The 22,858-nt window shown below is 43.2% G+C and overlaps 2 protein-coding genes across 3 annotated transcripts in view; one reads left to right on the forward strand and one right to left on the reverse strand.

Moving 5' to 3' along the window:
• Window positions 1–271: 271 nt before the first annotated feature.
• Window positions 272–4,660, reverse strand: PTPMT1 (protein tyrosine phosphatase mitochondrial 1). The gene is given in 4 exon segments (XM_027114716.1): window positions 272–609; window positions 1,917–2,108; window positions 4,044–4,124; window positions 4,226–4,660. Coding segments are annotated over 4 exon segments (828 nt in total). The 5' UTR covers window positions 4,622–4,660; the 3' UTR covers window positions 272–450.
• Window positions 4,661–9,480: 4,820 nt separating this feature from the next.
• The window catches only part of CELF1 (CUGBP Elav-like family member 1), a 71,842-nt gene continuing 58,464 nt past the window's right edge, over window positions 9,481–22,858 (forward strand). Inside the window, exon 1 of one of the 2 annotated variants that reach the window (XM_027114743.1) lies at window positions 9,481–9,583. The gene's annotated coding sequence lies outside the window, so the exon portion shown is untranslated. The remainder of the gene's footprint in view (window positions 9,584–22,858) is intronic. The other variant, XM_027114728.1, reaches the window with a different exon arrangement.

The following is a 22,858-nucleotide window of genomic DNA, read 5'->3' on the forward strand; positions in this document are numbered from 1 at the left end:
GAATCCCATACTTCCTTGTCTGCATACAGGATGACTGCTCCAAGTGAGGAGAGCCCCATAGGGCCAGTGAATTAGGATTCTGACAGTGGCAAAGAGCCATAGCTGAGTATTTCTCTTCTCTTTTCCTAGTGTTAAACGTCTTTGAGTTATGGGGGTAAATATCATTAGGCACAACATCAGGTGCACGACAGATTTCTTGGACCTTTGGAAATAAACCCTTATCCCTGTCCCATATCCCCAGGCCCCAGGAATAGAAGCCACACTAAATCTTCCTAGTCACACAACAAGTGTTATTTCAAGAAAACGAAACAAGACACAGGGAGTGAAATTAACCATTACTTAGCACGTTTCTATTACGTCAAGTTTGGGCTTAAGCCCCTTTGGTCCTGTTAAACATTCTTATTCTGTAGCAAGCCAGGGTTGTCCTGAGTTCTTTCTAATCCATGTACTTCATATCTGCGATGTGTGACAAGTCTCATTCTTTGCTGCTCCTGCAGTGATCACCCTGTGGAACTCTCTGAGAACTTCCAGCTGGCCAGGTCTGATGTAGATGTATGACCGGATTTTGGTGATGGCTCTTACGGCCTCCTCTGGAGTCCAGTTGTACACCTGAAGTGCAGGGTTGGGAAATCAGACAAAGAAAGGACCAGGTGTTAAGGTGTCCTTGACCCAATAACAAGTGCTAAAGGGCTCTCAGAATTTCATTTTTTTAAAAATTCCACTTTGCAGGGAGTTAAAAGCTATGCCCCACATATTATAAGTGGGAGAGCACTTTAACCCCTTCAGTCAAAGTCCCACAATTATATGCAATAGGCTGGGGGAGGTAAAGGGGGGGGACCCAAATCAGTCTTTCTATCTAATTTTTATTCTGCCAAACCCTGGAAATAGAAGGTTGAACACATGAAGCTGAGATCCTAAATTCAAGCGGGCATAGGCCTACTAGATGTCCTCTCTGAGCTAGGCTGTTGGTTACAAGAGTTTCCTGGAAAGACTACACAGTTGATGTTTCTATGCAACTTGTCACCATGTCTAGAAAAGAGTACTTTTAAAATTTAACTAGGAGGGCTATCTTTGTGTCCTCAGGATACTTACTGGTTTAGAACTCAATAGAACCAAGAAAGTATAGATTTTTAGCCTGCTGGTTCAGTTCTCACTTTGCCCAAAATACCTCCTGACACCCAGTTTCCAGCAAAACAGAGTCCTAATGACCAAAGCTTTAGTATTGTTAAATCATATATTCACCAGTCCACAGTAACACAAGGCCAGGCTGTTTATCTTTACATTTCCTTTTTCCTTAAACTATCTACATTACTTAGTAAATGCTCTGCAGGGGCCTCACAGGTAACAAAAATGAGCCGGGGGTTTGTAACAGGAAAGGATGGACTAGAGTACTGGCTTCTAAATGTTTTTAAAAGCATCCCACCTGCTGATCATAACAAATTGATAGGCAAAATTCTGTTGGAGCCACTGTTTCTAGAAATTAATGTCCAGAACTTTACTCTGAAATACTTAAAGAAACGTGAGTCCTATAGAGCTGCAAGTGATCAGCACTATTATCTACAGAAGTAGATTTCCTGACATGTTTATAACAAGTGTTTCTAGCCTTTTGCTGGTATTAGCATCCTTTGCAACTCCATTTTTTTGAGTGCTTGTTCTAGGTCAGTGCTTGACATACATTCTCATTCAAGCTTCACAACACATTTAGTTTGAGGAAATTGAGCAATGGAGAGGGGAAGCCACTTTTGCCTAAGGTCACACAGCTGGCTGGTGAGAAAGCCAAAGGTCAGCCTGTCTGCAAAGTTCAGGTGCTTTCCACCTCCCAACAGCCTGAAATTGGGAACATGGCTCCTAGCAAGGTCTGCCAGTAGACTGGAGATCTGCTGTAAAGGGGACCGGTCCAGAAAGACCTTTTCTACCTGAATCAGATATGCTGCCACCATAGTGGCACTTCTGGAACGCCCAGCCTTACAATGTACGTAGACAGACTGGCCTAGCGACTGGTACTTGAGAGCAAACTGGACTCCTTTCTGGAGGTTAGCCAAGGTTGGGACTCCGGTCATGTCTATCGTGCTGAGCCACAGCTGCTCGACTCCTGCATTCTTCCACTCCTGGAACGAGGTCCACCAGCATAGAAAAGAAAATGAAAAAAGCCTGATGTGAATGGTAGGAAGATGGGCTCCCAAGAGGCAGCGAAACAACAAGGAAGCTTCACGGTTTACTACAATGTGAATATACTGTTTACTGTTTGCCTAAAAAGAAACTTCTTTCAGAAATGTCTTTAAAATGGCTGACCTACATGGCTGGTCTTTCATCACACAACAGCAATGCTGCTGAGTTAGGATTATGTCCAAGATTTAAAGTGTTCTTAAAGTACCATTAGGAGCTTTAGTACCAAAGCTAAAGTATTTGAATCTTTAGCTACAAAGTACGAGCTGTATAAAATTCATCTACAAAAGCTGTGTAACTATTTTCGCATGATCCAGCTGCGAGGCTGGACTACTATGTTTTGCAAGAACTTTCTGTTTCTCTGTCCATAAGCCTCCTCTTTTTTACCACTTTTTTTGAGAGGGTATGTGGTAGAAAACAGTTATTTTAAAATTAAAATAATGCACCTACTTTTGTTAGTGCAATATTATCACTTAGGAGGAAGAAAAGAATAAACAGGAGAAATAAGGCCTCTGGCAAACTGGGCAACTTTTTTATTTTGCCTTAAGACTTCAGGTAGGCTCCAGCTACTCTTGATATTAATCACTTTAGCAAACCAGAAACTTATGACTCCGAACGAGGGTCAATATTTTATACAGCTCATGAAATTAACAAAAAACAGCAAAATCTGGCAGCATGGGGCTTATACATCAATTATGTCAGAAACACCTAGGGAGCCTGCTAAATGTTCAGATTCCTGGGACCCCACCCTAAAGTTCCTGCGCCAGAATCTCTGGGGGTTGTACCTAGGAATCTGCTAGTTTAACAAGACTGCCAGGTAATTCTTAGGCATATTAAAATGTGAGAACCACTGCCTTGGAGATTAGGCTAGTGGGATAAGATAGCTGCTCACAAATGTCAATTGCCTCACACCCAGAGACGAGCACTTTCTGTGACTTGCTTCGCAGGATGGACCACGTTAAGGAACATTCACCATTTTGGCTAATAACTCCTGAGGTCTTGTGGCAAAATACTGTGGGAAATCCAAGGAACTGTTACCCATTCTTTAAAAATGTGTGCCATCACTGATCAATATATTTTAAATGTGAGTCACAATTTTTTTAAGATTTCAAAAAAATCTACAGTTGAAATAACGGCATGTTCATTAGGCTCTATCAGTACAGTAAACAAGAAAATAATTGTGCAGTGCTAATAGAAGTCAAACACTGTAAAGATAGGGCAACATCTAATAACCATTATGAACAGTTCCACAAATAAGCATTCACATCTAATGAAAATTACGATTTAGGCCTGAACTTTATTTATGACAGTGCTTTGGAGTTCCACTATCATCTCTAACATATATATAAAATTCCCTCAAATCAAAACCAAATGAACCCTATGCAGTTTTTGCAATGGGTTGTTTTATGATAAATTTACCAGGGATTGGCCGTAGCTTTTCTTTTTACAGTTTATAGGACCTTCATCTTGAATATCTAACAGTGTCTGATCCATACTTAGTGCTGAGTAAGTGTCAAATGAATGAAAGCAAGCCATAGAAAAGTTGCCTTTCAGTTCTGGTTACTGATTTGAGTTACCGACATTAAGAATACATTTGTGCACAAAGGAATAATCTAAGTTTGTCAACTCTACTTTTAAATGCCTTTCACATCAGTTTTTATTTCACAATTAATTTCTACCCCCAGCCGCAGCCATTTAAGCTTAGAGGGCCAGATCCTCCCTGAGGAGGCAAAAAAGCCTGGGACGCCTGTCTCTGCGGCAAGGTCACCTACAGCACCCCCTCCCCCAACCTCCTCCGGCTCGCCAGGCCCTGTGTGGTGGGCGAGGCCGGCGGGGCGCCTCGGCCCCAGTTCTGCCCACGGGACCCGGCGCCTCACCTTTGGGGAGTTGCACAGGAACCTCGTCTCATACTCCTCGTTCATGGTGATGAGCCCTCGCACGTTCTCGTCCTGTACCAGCTGCCGAGGCAAAGAGGGGGCTCAGAAAGGGCCGCCGAGGCCCGGGCGGCGCTCGCCTGGCTCCCAGCCCCGGCGCGGCCCGGCCTCCCGGCCCGGCTCACCCGACGAGTCATGTTCCGCAGCGGCAGCGCGCCCAGCAGCACCGTGTTGTCGATACGGTTGTACCAGTCGCGGTGCGCCGGGCCCGGCATCTTCCCGCGGAACAGTGTGTACAGCAGCGTCGGGTAGAAGAGCACCCGGGCCAGGCCGGCCTCCAGCAACGTGCCGGCCGCCATCCTGCCCTACCCGGCCCGGCGCAGCGACGACCTGCCCACTCCCGGGCTCGCGGGGGGCGGCCACGAGGAGGGCCAGAAGAGCGACGAGGCCGAGGACTGCGAGTCGTCCGCGGCCTCCAGCGAAGGCGACACGGCCGGCGCGGGCCTCTTGAGCACCGAGACCTCGGGCCCGGCCCCCAGGGACACTTCGGGAGAGCCTGGGCCCCGTGGGACCGGCACCATGTCTCGGGAGGAGGGGCCGCCGGCCTCGGGGGAGGGACCAGGGCTTCCCGGGCGGGAAACTGGGACCCCTGACGAGGGAGGGCGCGTCCTCGGTCCAAGGTTGTGAGTTTGCCGCGTGTGAAACTGTGATCGCTGCCTGTGCCATTGACACCCCCTCCCGAGGGAGGGGGCTGTGACTCCAGGTGAGGAGGTCTCTGACCCCTGCGTGTGAAACTATGACCCCGACCGAGGGAGGCGGGGCCCTGGCCAATGGCCCGTGGGCCTGTGACACCTTCCCCAACTACCGGCCAGAGGGAGGGGACTGTTATCCCAGGTGAGGGTGTGACCCACCAAAGGGGAGACATGACAAGGAGACTCTCTGGTAGGGGTAGCCCTGAAGGAGAGACTGGAAGGGACTTTGAGCTTTTAAGTAGAGAGGCTTGTTGGAGAGGCCCTGATCCTGGACAAACAGGGGACCTGGGTTCATCTGGCCCTTCCTTCCCAACCTATCCCCCATCTGCCTGAATTCATGGCTGCCTCCTCCTGCACAAACTGCAATCACTATGTGTGTGTGTGTGTGTGTGTGTGTGCATGTGTGGAGTGAAATATATCAATGTTATCTACACTATTTATGAAAATATATTAATATTAAACATATTATGATAAACTTAAATATAAAACCCACAACCTGCAAATAGACGAGAGGAATAGTTGTAATGCTTATTATTTATATTTAAATAGTACTCTGAAACGTGCATCTTGTGCTTTTTAAAAAGGTTTATCGCCTTATAAAAGTAATACATATTCATAACAACTGGAAAATACAGGAAAGTAGCATAATCCTACCACCTCAAATACATTTGTTTTTTCTTCCAGTTTTCTTTTACATTAATTTTTTTTTTTTTTTTTTTTTTTTTTTTTTTCTGTACGCGGACCTCTCACTGTTGTGGCCTCTCCCGTTGCAGAGCACAGGCTCCGGACGCGCAGGCTCAGCGGCCATGGCTCACGGGCCCAGAAGCTCCGCAGCATGTGAGATCTTCCCAGACCGGGGCGCGAACCCGCGTCCCCTGCATCGGCAGGTGGACTCTCAACCACTGCGCCACCAGGGAAGCCCCTACAATTTTTTTATATAAGTTGGTTTATTTATTTATTTTTGGCTGCTTTGGGTCTTTGTTGCTGCACTCCGGCTTTACTGTACTTGCGGTGAGCGGGGGCTACTCTTCAATGCGGTGCACAGGCTTCTCATTGCAGTGGCTTCTCTTGTTGCGGAGCAGGAGCTCTAGGTGCATGAGCTTCAGTAGTTGTGGCTCGCGGGCTCTAGAGCGCAGGCTCAGTAGTTGTGGCGCATGGGCTTAGTTGCGCCATGGCATGTGGGATTTTCCCGGATCCGGGCTCAAACCCGTGTCCCCTGCATTGGCAGGCGGATTCTTAACCACTGCGCCACCAGAGAAGTCTGGAAAGAGAAATTTAAACCACAGTAAAGTATCACTCCACTTCTACCAGAATGACTAAAATTAAAGGACTGATAATACCGAGTGATGATGAGGATGCACTGTTAATATTTTAATATTCTTTCTGGGTTTTGTCTCTTTCAACGAACACATTCTCTAACAAAAATGGGATTGTTCTGTACCTGTTAATTTGTTACCTGCTTTATTCACTAAGCATGTGTCATGAATATTTGCCCACAATTAAATATTTTTCTGTATCATTATTTGAAAAAATATATAATATTCTAGGCTATGGCTATATCATATACTTTATCAAGTGTTTGATATACTTGATAAAGTATATCAAGTATATACTTTTTTTATCAGATTTTATGCTATTCCAACAATGTTATGATCCATAATACATCAGTACATCTCTGCTTTTTTTTTTTTTTTTGCTGCATGGTGTGGTGTGTGGGATCTTAGTTCCCTGATCAGGGTTGGAACCCATGCCCCTGCATTGGGAGCGTCCAAGTCTTAACCACTGGACCACCAGGGAAGTACTAGTACATCCCTGCTCTTATCCTGATTATTTTCTTAAGAAAAGCTCCTAGAAAGATATGTAAACTTTCAAATTCCTCCAAACAGACTATCTGAATTTTACTCCCACCAGCACTTGGAAAAGGCTTGCTTCTCTGAACCCTTGTTAACATTTTTAAAAACAAATCTTAATCAATTTGGGAGGCAAAAAATGAAGCAGGAAGCTTTTCATACTTGTTTATATCTCACATCAGGCTTTTTTGTATTTGGACTGTTTAGTGTTTTGTCTATATTGGGAAGCCCTTTGAAGTTAGAAGAATCTGTGTTCTTCATGTAATTGTTCTTCCACCCGACTCTGGGGTAATGGACTCTGGCCTTCCTTGGTAACTAGATGCAAGAATGACACTAGCGCCCTGCAAGGAGTGGCCCTAAGTCAAGGGGCAGGTAAAATCAGGAAGGTTACTGGTCGCCCTTTGAGAAATATCTGTTGAGCTGGACACTGTGAAAAGCATTGGAGAGACAAGAGGATAAGAAGACAGGTGTGGTCCCCGCTCTCATTTAGCTCATGGTAGGTTGCAGGAAGTTTCTGCATGCTAAACAATTCATTCTCTTTTTTCATACTCAGCACCAAGATATGTCTATTCATTAATTCAACAATATTTATTGATGAATTGGGGAGTTGGATGAAGGTAGTCAAAAGGTATAAACTTATTGTTACAAGATAAATAAATACTAGGGATGTAATGTACGACATGATGACAATAGTTAACATAGCTTTACGATATATTTGAACGTTGTTAACAGAGTAGATCTTGAGATTCTCATCACAAGGGAAAAAAGTAGCTGTATGAGATAATGGATGTTAATTAAACTTATTGTGGTAATCATTTCACAATATATGGAAATCAAATTCAAAAAAACCCCAGTATTTATTGAGCACCTACATGGTATTATTTTAGGCCCGGAGAATATAAAACAGAAAAGATCCCTATCCCCATAGAGTTTACCTTCTGGTGTGAGAAGACTACAAATAAAATATGTAAAATATGAAGTACAAAATATACTATGTTAGATGGTGATAAGTGCTTTGGATAGAAACAAAGTGGCAAAGAGGGACTGGAAACACAGGTGTATGTGTGTGTAACTTTAAATAGGGTGGTCAGGGAAGGCCCAACTGAGAAGGTGACATTTAAGTCAAGACCTGAAGGAGGTGAGGAGGTGAACCACATGGATATCTGGATGATTCTATGGCACAAAAAAGAACGGGACAGATTCTCTGCTTAAAAGGTTTCTACCAGGGCTTCCCTGGTGGCGCAGTGGTTGAGATTCCGCCTGCCGATGCAGGGGACACGGGTTCGTGCCCCGGTCCGGGAAGATCCCACATGACGTGGAGCGGCTGGGCCGTGGGCCATGGTCACTGAGCCTGCGCATCCGGAGCCTGTGCTCTGCAACTGAAGAGGCCACAGCGGTGAGAGGCCCGCGTACAGAAAAAAAAAAAAAAAAAAGGTTTCTACCATCTACAGCAGCTGGGAGACAAATATAAAATTAATTGTGGTAATGTATGTGACAACATTCTATAAGCTATAATGGTCTATAAATGTAAGATGTTTTCAGTAAATTACACATAAAACTATTAACAAGAACAAGATCATATATCAATATTACAAATGTATATAAAATGATAAACTACACCGTACAACTAAGGAATATGATAGTGTACAATTTAGGGGCTAATTGTTCAGATTTATATGGTACCAGAAACACTGTGGTTAGTGTTTTTTTCCCCCCACGGGGGAAAGAGATGCTTCCAATACATGGGAAAGCCTTTGAGGCTTCTGCTTGGGAGTCCACTTATTGTTTTGTGGTAAGGTTGGGTATAATCAGTATTTGTGGGTAGAAGAATTATTTGCTCTGGGAAGCCAGATGTTACAGAGAAATCATTTGCAAACCCATGAGTTATTTGTATGTTTGGGGCCAAAAGGTCCCTGAAGTAAGTTTCCTTTCTCTATCTGCATTTTACTGTCCCACAAGGTGTAGAACTTGTGGAATAAATGACCTTTTAAACGAACGAACAAACTACTGTACTGTTTGCATCCACCTAGATCCTGGGATTCCTGGGTCACTCTGAAGGAGGTCTTCAGGGACCTAACCTGGGTTATTGAATTTTTTTTTTTTTTTTTTTTTTTTTAGTCGGGGGAGAAGCAGGTTAGGGCTGGAACATCAGTCTCTTAACAGAACCCTTATGAGCTTCCGGGCGCTGCAAGGATTTTTGCAAGGTTGTGAGTTCACACAGCTGATCATGCTGCTAGAAAGCATTCCCCTAACTCTGAAAGCTTGCAATACACTTACATTCCACATCTCAGCAGAGAAGGAAGGCCTGGATCCTGTTGCTTATCTGCTGGGGTAGAAAGGAGGGTGTGTCATGTGCCCAGCGCGGGCCAAGCACCATCCCATTCACTCATTCATTCATTCATCTAATATTTTATTATGCGCATATTCAGTGCCAAGTAGAGATCCTTGCCCACTAGTTCATCCAGAACTCCTGTGGAGAGCCGAGAACTTCAGGGTCTCAGGCCGGGGGTCTTCCTCCAGCAGAGCTCCGAGACAAAGAGATGTGCCCTTGCCGCTCCTTGAGCTGAGGGTTCCGCCCGAGGCCCCGGGGGCTCCTGCGGAGCTGCTTCTCCACTCCCCAGCCCGAGAGGGCGCTGCAGCGCCGGGTGCTCGACCCGCCCCTGAGCATTGCTCCGCTCAGATCGGCGCTGCCGGCCGCACCACGGTGGTACGTTCCCTCAAGCCGCCCTCCCCCTCCTTGTCGGCCCTCCCCGCCGGTGGTAGGTGCCGGAAGTGCCGCCATTTTGGGGTGTTCTGCTCGGGCGGCGGCAGCGGCGGCGGCGGCGGCGGCGGGACGCGGAGGCTCCCCCGGGACTCGGCCTCAGCAGTGAGGAGGCGGCGGCGGCGGCTGCGAAGGCGCAGGCAGCAGCTGAGGCAGCGGCGGGCTCAGGTGCAGCCGCTGGTGAGTGCGGCGGCCGCGGGATAACGGGCCGCGGGTGGGAGGGAGGGAGGGAGCGAGGGAGGGAAAGGGGCAGGAGGAAGGCGCCGCGGGGCGGGTCCGGTCCGGGCGGCCGCGGGTCACAGGGCCCTTTGGGCGCGCCCGTTCCTGGTTCCCCGCGCCTCGGAGGCAGGTCAGCGATCTCCTACCCGCGTCTCGCCGCGCCGGCCTGGCGCGTCCCCCCACGCCCAGGGAGACCCGCCCTCCTCGTGGCCTTGCTCCTCTCTCCGCGCCCTTTGCCTTCATTCTCCGGGCTCTGAGGGCTCCGTTCTCTGCCCAGGGATAGCTCCATCCTCCTTTTTCCGGCCGCCGTGCCAGACACAGGCTGCCTGCTCCGGACACCCCTTCCCTGCTCCTGTCGCCCCACGTGTTCTTGGTGCTTACCCTTGGGGGGGGTCCCCAGGACCCCCGCCTCTGGAGGGCTGCGTTTCTCCTCAGGAGCTTCGAGAGCCCCCCTTTCCTCGTCCCACATCCGCTAGGGCCTTGGCTCGCCCTCCCCCCCACGTCAGGTGCTCACCGGTTATGGCCTAGTAGCGGGGCTGGATTCTCGCACCCGGGAACGCGGAGAGCACGGTGAGGAGCTTTTTTCGCTAAGGACCTGGTTTTGGATTTAAAGCCGCTGGTGTCTTGGTTGTGGTCCTCGGAGCAGGATGTTGTTTTAATTCTCTAAGACGGTTGCACTGGCTCTTAAGTAGCTTCTCCTTGGTTTAGGCTCATCCCCATAGTTGAGGGGAAGGTGGTGCGATTTTGGTCGGAGCCTGCTTTAGCAAAATGGAATCTTTTTCTCGCCAGCAAAGTTAATGCTGCAGTTTTATTACCTTCGAGGGAGAAGGCTGTGTAATAGTGTCCGATAGTGTGGAGTGCTTTATAATGTCTGCAGTGTAAGAGGTAACAGGTACCCGATGAATCGTTTACAGGAACTTCACCCTTAAGAAAGGTCTCTTCGCTTTCTTTGATTCTCTGTAGATCGAAGAGGTTTTAATTTCATTCTTTCACCTTTTCCACAAGTGTTGGGTTGGCTCTTTTCCACAAGTGTGGCATCTCTCAGAGCGGTACGCAGTTTTCAGTTTCTCCTTAAATTCTTGCTGAGGAAGAGTCGTCTCTGAGAACCACCAAGGGTTTTTTCTGTTTTAACATTCATGAGTCCACTTGGAAAATTATCCAGTTACCATAGCGTGCATAAACTATTGCTACAGGTCCCTCCCCTCCCCCCGTGTTTTTATATTCTTCTAGCTTTACTTACAGTATGTGGTTTCTAATCATGAGTTAGCCAGGATTGAAGCGTTGCTGTTAGGAAAGCGAAGCAGGAACTTTCAGCTGTTGTTTTAACCTGGAAGTTTATGGTTTCCCCAGCGGTTCTTTCGTCTTGACTGTCCACCACCTGTTTCCATTAAGAATGGCCCTTGGCCCAGAGCATAGGCCTCAACTTCTCTCCAACCATTCATTTTTGCCCACGGGGTTATTTTCTCCTCAGATGGTATCTAGACTTAAAATCCATTAGCTGGTGAGGCTAGATTAGCTGGTGAGATAGAATATCTTTTCCAACCACTTCACTTTTCAGATGAGGAAACTGAGGCTCCCAAGGTTATTTGCCCAAGATTATGTAGCAGGTGCACTTAAAACAGTTTCAACATAGGGTTTTTTTGTTTTTGTTTTTTTTTAATACAATATCATGAAAAATAATGCAAATTGCCCTTTAAGATGTGATGGAATGGAAAGGGCCCCAGGCTTGGAGTTGAAGGCCTGAATTGTAATCCTTGGTCTGTTACTAGCTATAAAACTTTGACCAAGTCACTGTTTTGAGCCTCAGCTCATTCTCATCTGCAAAATGGAGGAAATCGTGTCTGTTTCACATGGTGCCAATTCAGCTTCAGTGCAGTAATGTGTGAAAGTGTCTGTAGTATAAGAGGTAGTGAAATTTTGAGCCAGAATGATGTATTTTTCTGAAGATTTCCAGTTATTTTTGTTATTACAGAAGTAACAGATTCATTATTAAAAATGCAGATAAGCCAGAAAAAAGAGAGAAACTCACCTTTAGTCCCACCACTCAGAGGTGATTGTTAATATTTGTGGTCTTTATCTTATTATCCTTTTTATATGCTGTAGAAATGTTTATTATTTTAACAAAATACGCTTATCCTAGTTACAGTTTTGTGATATGTTTTTAAGTTTAGTAGTAGGTGATAGGCATTGACAACCACATTTTAAATGATGCCCTGTGTTTAAGCTCCAGCACATATGAGTTAGGCCAGTGGATATCCCAGCATGGGAGCAGAGAATTTGCTGTTTTAAACATGCTGGGCTTGAAGAAGAGGAGAGGAAGGGCAGAGACCTAACGTTTATTGTACGTCTACTGTGTGATTTTTTTTTTTTTTTTTTAAATATTTGGGCTCTGCTGCTAAATGTGGAGTGTGAGTCGTGAATTCCATGCCCCCTCCTGTGACTGCCACTGCAGCTTCTTTAACTTAATTTTCCTGTGAGGCCAGATGTAATAAGGAACTGGAAAGTTACAAGGTGGTGGTGGTGTGCCTTGGAAAGGGAAAGAGAAGAGCTGTCACCTGGAGGCCAGGGTGAAGAAGTTGGAGGAAGTAGGAGCATAGGCTCCTCTGCTCAAGGCTTTGGGTACTTCCAACAAATTGCTCTGTTTTCTGTAAACCAGTGAGTGAAGCTCACTGGATTTGGTGAAACTCTGTGTCCTCTGCCTTTTTTTTTTTAACAGCTTTATTGAGATATAATTCACATACCATGCACTTCAACGGTTTTTGGTATATTGCATTATTAATTTTAAAAAATTGTGGTAAAATATATATAACAATTTTCTATTTTAACCATTTTTTAATATTTACATTTTTTAATGTAAAAAACACATAACCTAAAATTTAGCATCTTAATTATTTTTGAGTGTATAGTTTTGTAGCATTAAGTACATTCATATTAATGGGAAACAGATCTCCAGAACCTTTTCATCTTCTAAATCTGAAACTCTATACCCATTAAACAACTCCCATTTTCTCCTTCCTCCCACCCCAGCCTCTCATAACTACCATTCTACTTACTGCTTCTATGAATTTGACTACTTTCAGGTATGAGTGGATTCACAACAGTATTTGGCTTTTTGTGACTGGCTCATTTCACTTACTGTATCTTTAAGGTTCATCCATGTTGTAGCATGTGACAGGATTTCTTTCCTTTAAAAGGCTGAATAATATTCTATTGTATGTATATACCACATTTTGTTTATCCATTTATCTGTCGATGAACACAAGTTGTTTGTACCTTTTGACCATTGTGACTAGTGCTGCTATGAATATGGGTGTGCAGATATCTCTTTGAGACCCTTCTTTCAATTCTTCTTTCTTTTTTTTTAGTATTTATTTAATTAGGCTGCTCCAGGTCTTAGTTGCAGTGTGCGGATCTTTAGTTGCGGCATGCATGTGGGATCTAGTTCCCTGACCAGGGATTGAACCCGGGCCCCTCTGCATTGGAAGCGTGGAGTCTTAACTGCTGGACCACCAAGGAAGTCGCCCTTCTTTCAGTTCTTTTGGATAATATTCAGAAGTGAATTGATGGATCATATGGTGGTTCTATTTTTAATTTTTTGAGGAACCTCCATACTGTTTTCCATAATGATCCTACTATTTCACAACACCACCAACAGTGCACAAGGATTCTAATATCTCCGCATCCTCACCAACATTCGTTTTGTTTGTTTCTTCTTCTGTTTTTTTTTTTGGCCGTGCCACGTGACATGCAGGATCTTTGTTCCCCAACCAGGGATCAAACCCATACCCCCTGCAGTGGAAACTCGGAGTCCTAACCACTGGACTGCCATGGAATTCCCTTTTCTTCTTCTTTAATAGTAACGGTCCTAATGGGTGTGAGGTGATGTCTCGTGGTTTTGATCTGCATTTCTCTGACTAACGATGTTGAACATTTTTTCATATGCTTGATGGCCATTTGTATGTCAGCTTTGCAGAAATGCCTATAGAAGTCTTTTGCCCATTTTTAATTTTTTTTTTTGGGGGGGCTGCATTGGGTCTTTGCTGCTGTGCACCGGCTTTCTCTAGTTGCGGTGAGCGGGGGCTACTCTTTGTTGCAGTGCGCGGGCTTCTCATTGCGGTGGCTTCTCTTGTTGCGGAGCATGGCCTCTAGGTGTACGGGCTTCAGTAATTGTGGTACGTGGGCTCAGTAGTTGTGGCTTGCAGGCTCTAGAGCACAGGCTCAGTAGTTGTGGCGCACGAGCTTAGTTGCTCAGCGGCATGTGGAATCTTCCTGGACCAGGGCTCGAACCTGTGACCCCTGCATTGGCAGGCGGATTCTTAGCACCACCAGGGAAGCCCCCTTTGCCCATTTTTAAAAATCAGATTTTTGTTGTTGTCGTTCTTGTGAGTTGTGGTACTTTAAATATTCTGAATATTAACCCCTTAATAGATATATATGATTTACACATAGTTTCTCCCATGCCATTTCACTCTGTTGTGTCCTTTGATGTACAGAATTTTAAGTTTGATGGAGTCTCCTTTGTCTGTTTTTGCTTTTGGTGCCTTATCCAAGAAACCACTGCTTAGTCCAGTGCCCTGAAGCTTATACTCTGTTAAGCTTCTAGGAGTTTTATAGTTTTAGGTTAAGGTCATTTTAACCCTTTTTATTGTTTGTTTGTTTGGCTGTGCCATGCTGCTCGGCTTGCAGGATCTCAGTTCCCCCAACCAGGGATTGAACCCGGGCCACGACAGTGAAAGCCTGGAATCCTAACCACGAGGCCACCAAGGAACTCCCCCATTTTAACCATTTTTAAGAGTACAAAAAAAAAAAAAGTACAATTCAGTGTCATTAAGTATGTTCACAGTGTTGTGTAGTCATCACCACTCCTCTGTTTGGAAAATTGAAGTTTTCTTCACCCCAAACAGAAACTCTGTAACCATTAAGTAATAACCATCCATTGCTCCCTCCTCCTAGCCCCTGGTAACCTCTGGTCTGCTGTCTGTCCCTGTGAATTTGCCTATTCTGGATATTTCATGTAATTGGAATCATATTTGTCCTTTTGTGTCTGGCGTATTTCACTTAGTGAAAAACTTAGTGTTTTCAAGGTTTGTCCACGTGTGGCACGTATCAGGACTTCGTTCCTTTTTGTGGTTGAATTTCTCTCCTTATTGAGGTCAGGGATGACTCTTTCATCTTGGTATCTTGCCCTCTCTTGGTGCTCCATAAAGGCTCTTGAATTGGTTTAGAATTCATGCTCTTCATGTGGATTGCCAATTACTGGGGGATGTCCACTGACATGCTCAAATCTCTGGAAAAATTCAAACGTATCAGTGTGCTTAAAAGTATGTAACAGGGCTTCCCTGGTGGCGCAGTGGTTGAAAGTCTGCCTGCTGATGCAGGGGACGCGGGTTCGTGCCCTGGTCTGGGAAGATCCCACATGCCGCGGAGTGGCTAGGCCCGTGAGCCATGGCCGCTGAGCCTGCGTGTCCGGAGCCTGTGCTCCGCAACGGGATAGGCCACAACAGTGAGAGGCCCACGTACCGCAAAAAAAAAAAAAAAAAAAGTATGTAACAGTAACGCAGATCACGGTTAACAGCATCATTTCTAATTTCTAATCTAATGATAATTTCTAGTCATTTTCAAAATACAGATTATGTACGGAAGAAGTGTCACATAAAGAGAAGGTATAGGCAAGTTTCTGCTTTTGCTGTATAATTAATATATGAGTATTATACAGCTTTTGCTGTATAATTAATATATTTTTTGTTAGAGGAGTGGAATGATATCCAGGTATTCCATATTGTATAAAGTTTATAAACCTGGCATTTAATGGCCTGCTTAGAATTAATAACGAATACTTTGAGGGTAAGAGCATTTTGAAGGTTATCATAAGCCTCCCAGTTTGTTTCAGTATATTCAGAGTATTCTCATGCATGAAAGGCTTTCTTCTCTTTTTTTTTTTAATAAATTTATTTATTTTATTTATTTACTTTTGGCTGTGTTGGGTCTTTGTTGCTGCACGTGGGTTTTCTCTAGTTGGGGCGAGCGGAGGCTACTCTTCATTGTGGTGCGTGGGCTTCTCTTGGGGAGCACGGGCTCTAGGCACGTGGGCTTTAGTAGTTGCAGCACATGGGCTCAGTAGTTGTGGTGCACAGGCTCAGTAGTTGTGGCACATAGGCCTAGTTGCTTCGGGCATGTGGGATCTTCCCGGACCAGGGATTGAACCCGTGTCCCCTGCATTGGCAGGCGGATTCTCAACTACTGCGCCACCAGGGAAGCCCCTCAAGGCTATCTTCTTAAGGTGAGCTTTTACTTAATTTTTTGGAGGTTCATAACTGATTTTGAGCTGCTTGATTGGCTACTTTTCTTCTCTTTGCTTTTTGGACCTAGCCTCCAACTCCCATTTTCCTCCTCCCCAGTAAGTAATAAAGGGAGTTTAATATTAATCCTTGGGACATGGGATGAATTGAAAGTTTTATTTGGTTAACCCTTTTGTCCCAAACAAGTATAGTAAATTCCCTACATACGAACGAGTTCCATTCTGAGAGCGTATTCGTAAGTCCAGTCTGGTCGTAAGTCTAACAAAGTTACCCTAGGTACCCAGCTAACACAATCGGCTATACAGTACTGTACTGTAATAGGTTTATAATACTTTTCACACAATGCATAAAAAGCAAACACAAAGAACATTTTTAATCTTTCAGTACAGCCCCTTGAAGAGTACAGTGGTAGAGTACAACAGCTGGCATACAGGGGCACGTTTGCATCTTTGAAAGTTCGCAACTTGAAGGTTCGTACGTAGGGGACTTACTGTATTACAGGCCTCACAGTACTTAGCACATGGGATTTTATTTTAGTGTTAGGGAGGATTTATATACCTCTCTTTCTTTCTTTTTTTTTTTTTTGCTACGTTGGGTTTTCGTTGCTGCATGCAGGCTTTCTCTAGTTGCGGCGAGTGGGAGCTACTCTTTGTTGCGGTTGCATGGGCTTCTCGTTGTGGTGAGGTGGCTTCTCTCATTGTGGCGCGCAGGCTTCAGTAGTTGTGGTACACAGGTGTAGTTGCTCCGCGGCATGTGAGATCTTCCTGGATCAGGGATCGAACCCGTGTCCCCTGCATTGGCAGGCGGATTCTTAACCACTGCGCCACCAGGGAAGTCCCTGTATACCTCTTTTTCAAACAACGTGAACCATTCTTTTGTCCAGAATTATTCCTTGATTCTTGATTATTTTTGGTAATTAAAAGTAGAATGTATCATGGAAGTTCAAGTATTTCACTATACTTTTTTTTTTTTTTTTTTTTTTGCGGTACATGGGCCTCTCACTGTTGTGGCCTCTCCCGTTGCAGAGCACAGACTCCGGACACGCAGGCTCAGCGGCCATGGCTCACGGGCCTAGCCACGAACCCGCGTTCCCTGCATCGGCAGGCAGACTCTCAACCACTGCGCCACCAGGGAAGCCCCTCGCTATACTTCTGAAACAAGAATTAACTTTCTATGTAGGCTTTCTGAGTGGAACTTACACAGATTCTGCTAGTTGGTTGCTATTAATATAATCCTGTATTTACCTGCACACTGTGCTGTGGCATTCTGAAATGGTCAAAGAGCAAGTAAAATAGAAACAAGAAAAATTTTTATGCTAATTTTTTTATTGGGGTATAGTTGATTCACAAAATTATATAAGTTTCAGGTGTACAGCATAGTGGTTCACAATTTTTTAAAGGTTATACCCCATTTATAGTTATTATTAAATATTGGCTATATTCCAAAACAAGAAATTTTGAACAAAACCTACAGAATTAGTCTTCCCATAATTGAGAGTTGATTCTAGGATTTTCGAGTTCTTAAAATTGTTTTGAAACCTGTGGTTTGAAAGAATGATGTGACTTGACTGGGGTTTATAGGCATTGCTTGGGAGGGTAAGTTTGACAGCTCCAACCTTTGGTCTTAAAAATTGGTAATATCACTGAGTGACCTTAACATTTCTGAGTCTTTTTTCCCATCTTTAAAATGGAGATAACCAACTTGGAATGTAATGTGAGAATTAATTGAGATAACTTAAGCTAGGCACTGAATAGTGCCAGGCACAGTGTTGATAATGCTATTTCCTTTTTTCATCCGTAAAAATGGGCCTGCTACTTATCTCTTGGGTCAGTAATGCAGTTCAACCAAATCAGAGACACTGTTAAAATGAGTAGCAGTGCCGTACATAGACAGTAGCTACTGTCAGTGTTCCTTTCCTTTCCCCTTTTAGGTGTATTTTGTTTTGCATTTTCCTTTGTCCATTGTGGCTTAGGGATAAGATTGTTTCCTGAAGTCCAGTTCGTGCATCTGAATTGTTTTGCTATGAAGAGTGTCCTTTCCCATAGAACCTTTAAGCTCGTTGATCCTTGTGGAATGCTCAGGTAATGTGGTTTCCTAGATTTCATCTTCACTGTCTACACTTCACGTGGGAGTTTGTTGATAGGGAGTCTTTGATGTTCATAGGAAACTGAAAAATACAGATGAATGTATTATTGGATTTGCTGTAGGGATACCTAGGTCTCTTCCTAGTTATAGGTAACTAGTTTTAGGCTTGGAGAGAGGGTGGGCTCTAATATTTAGAGTTGTAATGTAGATGAAAGAGTTAATCAGTTTTAGCTATTTACTTTGTAAACTATATTGTATCAAGAATCTTTATCTGAGCTTTGTAATTTGATAAAGACAGTTTTCTTGATGAGATCTTTGTAATTGTAACTTGTCCTTGTCATGAAATTGGCTTTAGAATCTCCTTGAAGTACTGGTTTCCTTACAGAATTAATCAGCATAGCTGTTCTGTAGGGTTCTTTTTGTTTTGGTTTGGTTTCTTTTGGCCTCACCACGCAGCTTGCGGGATATTAGCTCCCCAGCCAGGGTTCGAACCGGCCCGCTGCAGTGAAAGCGCCAAGTCTTAACCACTGGACCGCCAGGGAATTCCTGTGTTCTGTAGTTACTTTTTTAACCTCTGCTATGCTATGGAAGCCACGAGCATAAATTTGTTTATTTTTAACTTCTTTGAGTTCCAGACCTGTAAAAAATTTCAAGAATGTTTTATATTCATCATAAACTGCACATTGACTTATTAACACATTCTTTCTGCTAAGGAAATCTTTAATTCTTCTAAAAACGTTATCTCACAGGCTAGAAGGATAAATACCAAAATTTTCTCTGAGCATTGGGGCATGAGCAACTTTTTTTTCTTCATACTTGCCATTGTTTTTAAATTTTTATACAGAGAACATGAAATTCATAAAAGTTACATTAAAATTAGACTTTGTGCTCAAGAGATAAGAAAGCCTAGTTAGGGGAGACTGAGTATAAAATATCTTAATAAATGATTTAAAGCATTTTAACTCTTAGAGCTTTGTGAAGTTCTGATGTGACCCTCAGTCAGCCAACCTTTTCCCCGCTTTACAAGAAATGGACTCACTTTCAGAACAGCTTATGGATTGTAACGTTTTGATTTTTCTTTTCCTCCACTTAGAAAATTTGGCAGCAAATATGAAGAGGAATGGTGAGTTCTGGTTTAGAGGCTGCAGTGAGATCTCACTTAATTGATTTTAATATGCTACTTTGGGGATGTGTTCATAGGTTAGGAGTGTAGCTTTAGAAAGAACTGTTCACTAACTTTATGACCTCCATAGCTATGTTCAGCTTTGACAATGGAGTTAAAATCACTCCCGCCCCCCCCGCCCCCCCTCCCCCGCCATGTTGAAACTCCACTGAAATTATGTTCCCAAATTGGGAAACGTCTTTAGTTTGGGGATTATACAAAATGAAGATTTTTGGTTCTAAAGCCGTTTAATTTTATAGTGTTATACTTTTAATTTTGATAGGTCAGTAGTTTTCATTTACATAACATTGCTACTTTTTAGCAAAGGAATCACTAAATTAGAAACTGTCACCACTTTCTCATTGTTCTTTTTACCTTTTTGTTTCCTGTGAGATTGAAGCAAGCTCTTGCAGAGTCTGTGGGAATGTGTGATATTTTGGTGATAATGTGGGGTAACTAATTGTCTACTGTGAGTAGACTGTCTTTTTTAACCCAGTATTATTTGGACATCTGTTCAGTTTTTGCTAGTTTCTGTTTTGTACAGATAATTTACTGTAGGCTTTTCCCAGTTTTTTTGTGCTTGTAGCTTTTGTGTGTGGGAAACATTCTTTTCTGCTCCAGTCCGGCCCCCCCCCCCCCCCACCTACTATTACATAGTTTAGCTGGTGTTTCTCTCTTGCATGAGTTGTCTGCATGATGTTGCTAACTTAACCATGCTAGGTTGGGTAGGATATTACCAGGGAGAAACACCTTTGCTGTCCCTGCTGGCTGCCTGCCTGATTCTGAACGCTGCTGTCTGATCAAGAGTCTTAGGGGGTCCAGGGAGTGAAAGGAAGTCAGGGTGGTGGTGACAAGCACCTTGAAAATGTATGACTGACATTCATCAGCGAGCTGGTTATTCTTGCACATTGAAACAGTACTGCTTTGTGGTTATATAGTCATTTTAAACCTTATAGCAGGCTTCCAACTAGGATATTTCACTGGAAGCTGTTTATGTGGTAAAAAGACTATGTATTCCTTAGGTCCATAATTCTTAGATTTATGGCCAGAGCAAGAGGAGCAGGCATTGCATTTTGTGTTCTTCAGCCCTTCCCTGCTCATGGTTCAATTTCTGTTTGTCATTTAGTGCCTAGCTAATCTTTGTCATGAAGCTTTTCATGTCCATTCATTCTAATACTGTATCATAGGATGTTATTTAGTGTTAAGATTTTTTTTTTCATTTCAATGAGATTTTAAGGTTTTCTTGAGGATGGAGATTGCCTTATTGCTTATTTAGTGTATTATATATCTTTTAAGGAGTCAGGCATGCAGTCCCTACCCTAATTATACTCTGTGATCTAGCCCTTCTTGTAACAGTTCAGTGGGCCATGGCCCAAGCTGGGCACATCAGTTTCTTCTAGGTATTTGAGATTGGAACTGAGAATCGTGTCGTTAGGGAGCAAACAGATCACCTCTATTCAGAGAACTTGAAACATATAGACTCAGATCCTGGGGCGCAGCCAAGTTCAGGCTTAATACATGTGGAAGCAGTGAAGGTCAGTCTGCAGGGAGGGAGAATTAAGTACATTTATCCAGGAAGAAGCATTGATGAGAAATGTAGCTCTGGAGAGAGAGGCAGACTAGAAGCACATGCAGAATAGAAGCCTGGGTGCAGAAAGGCTTTGCAGGTGTGGCCCTGTTGTACTTTCTGCCTTTGGGTTCCATGAGATACTCCAGTATCTTTTCAATTAATGCCATTTTTTTTTTTTTTTTTTTGCTTAAGCTAGTTTGGAGGAAGTTCTCTTAATTAAAACCAAAAGAGCTTTTAATAAAATGCTTAGTGCAGAACTCTGCCCAACATTTCTTAAATTGATTTGAATTTTAGAACAGTCAAGCCTGGGATCATGGCTCTTTGGAAGATTGCCCTTTTCCCCCAGCAGCCTCCTCACCCTCAGGCTTAGGCTGCTTGGGGTTTTGGCTTCTCCATCTGTAGTGTAGACATTCATCTGTGTTCTCCCTTTTGGTGCACAGAGTGCTTCTCTCTGGTGCTTTGCCAGCTCAAGAATGAGGGTTGGGTTTTTTTTAAAACAAGTTTCTAATGATTATCTGTGTACAACTAGTTATTTTTAGGCATGTAAGACTGATAATAAAGTAATAATACTATTTCAGGTAGGAAATTTAAAGCGAGCCATCATTTATAAAGAATTTTGTGAGGCATGTGAATTAGGTCCTTTCTTCATTTCTAAAGTAGCACATTTGCTTGTTTCCTGATTGTTTCCTCTTAAAAAAAAGTTGATGGACTTGAGTGGAACACAATAATGTGGGTTGAATGGCAGTTGAGACTTTAAACAAAGGGTAATGGTGAATGGCTGTGTGCCCAGTTGATGGAGTCTGTCTGGTCTCAGCTCAGTTAGTAACTTCATGAATGATCTGTAATAGGAGCATCACAGTGGTGTTTTTCTCTTTGAGAAATGTTAATGAGGGAGAGAGGGAAGCTCTGAGAAGGACAGTTTAATGCTTCTAATTTGATTTTTTTTCTTGTGATCATTTGGTTTCTGTTAAGTTGAAAGACTGTATTCCAGAGAAATGTAAAATTTCTCTGTAATATTAAAACAGGAATTAAAAAGAAATGTGGATTTGTATACTACTAGGAAGGAATAGATTTGCAGGGTAGAAAAAGCTGGAAGTCGTTATTTTACATGGGAGGTCAAATTGTTGAGAAAATAAACCTAAACAGTGTTATGCCTTTGTACTGTACTGTAGTGTGTGTATAGTATTGACCCAAGGGCTGTTCATGGAAGAAGTTATATGTTTTTACAGTCCACAGTGTTTACTGGTATGGGGCCCTTGCACAAAGTAAGTAATTGATAAATATTTGTTGAGTACTATACGTTGAGTGGCACTTAATTTTTTGTTTTGAGACAGTTCAGTACTAAGGACTAGGAATAGGAAGAAAACTTTTAAAATTGAAATTCTGTGAATCCATTTCTTCAAATCATTGTCTTTTGAAAATAATCAGTACTTTAAAGCTCCAAGGAGTTTTCTGGGGAATAAAATGTAAGCAGCTTTCCATTCAAAGACATTAAGTTGGCTAAGATTTGTACTGTAAAAGCCTTCATGTATCTTAAAACCTCATATTGTATATTGCCTGGACAAAATCAGAAGGCTCCTAGACAACCCTGATTCTGGCTCTGTTTTCTGTAGCTCCAGAAAATAAGAAAAGGAGAATCTGATACTACTGGCAGTCTATGCTCTCTTGCTTTTCTGGGCCAAGACATGCATTTAAAAATAAAATCAAGGAAATTGTAAACCAGTAGTAAAAACAAATAAAGCACCGAAGAGTTTGCCTCTTCTCATGTCCTGTGCCCTGAGTCTCTTAGATTGTCTAATATTAAACTAAAGTGACAAAACTATGCTCGGGGCTTGTCCTCTGCACTTCCTATTTAAAGTTTATGGGAAATAATCATGAAAAGACACCATATTTATTATATCATTATGATTTTTATCATATGCCGTTTTTGTTTAATAGCGTCTGCATGCATTTACAAGTCCAATTTTTTTTTTTTTTAAGCTTGCAAACTTCTTTACTGAACTAATTTGGGTTATAGATTGTGGTGATGGGATTGGAAAACTACTTAAAAATAACTCTTTGGGACCTGCTACAGGAAAGCTTAGGTGAGTAAATATATGAAAACCAGATACAATATTTCT

The sequence above is a fragment of the Aethalodelphis obliquidens genome, unplaced genomic scaffold (assembly GCF_003676395.1).
Source record: "Aethalodelphis obliquidens isolate GAN/ISIS:26980383/991018 unplaced genomic scaffold, ASM367639v1 scaffold14, whole genome shotgun sequence".
NCBI classification, from domain to species: Eukaryota; Metazoa; Chordata; class Mammalia; order Artiodactyla; family Delphinidae; genus Aethalodelphis; species Aethalodelphis obliquidens.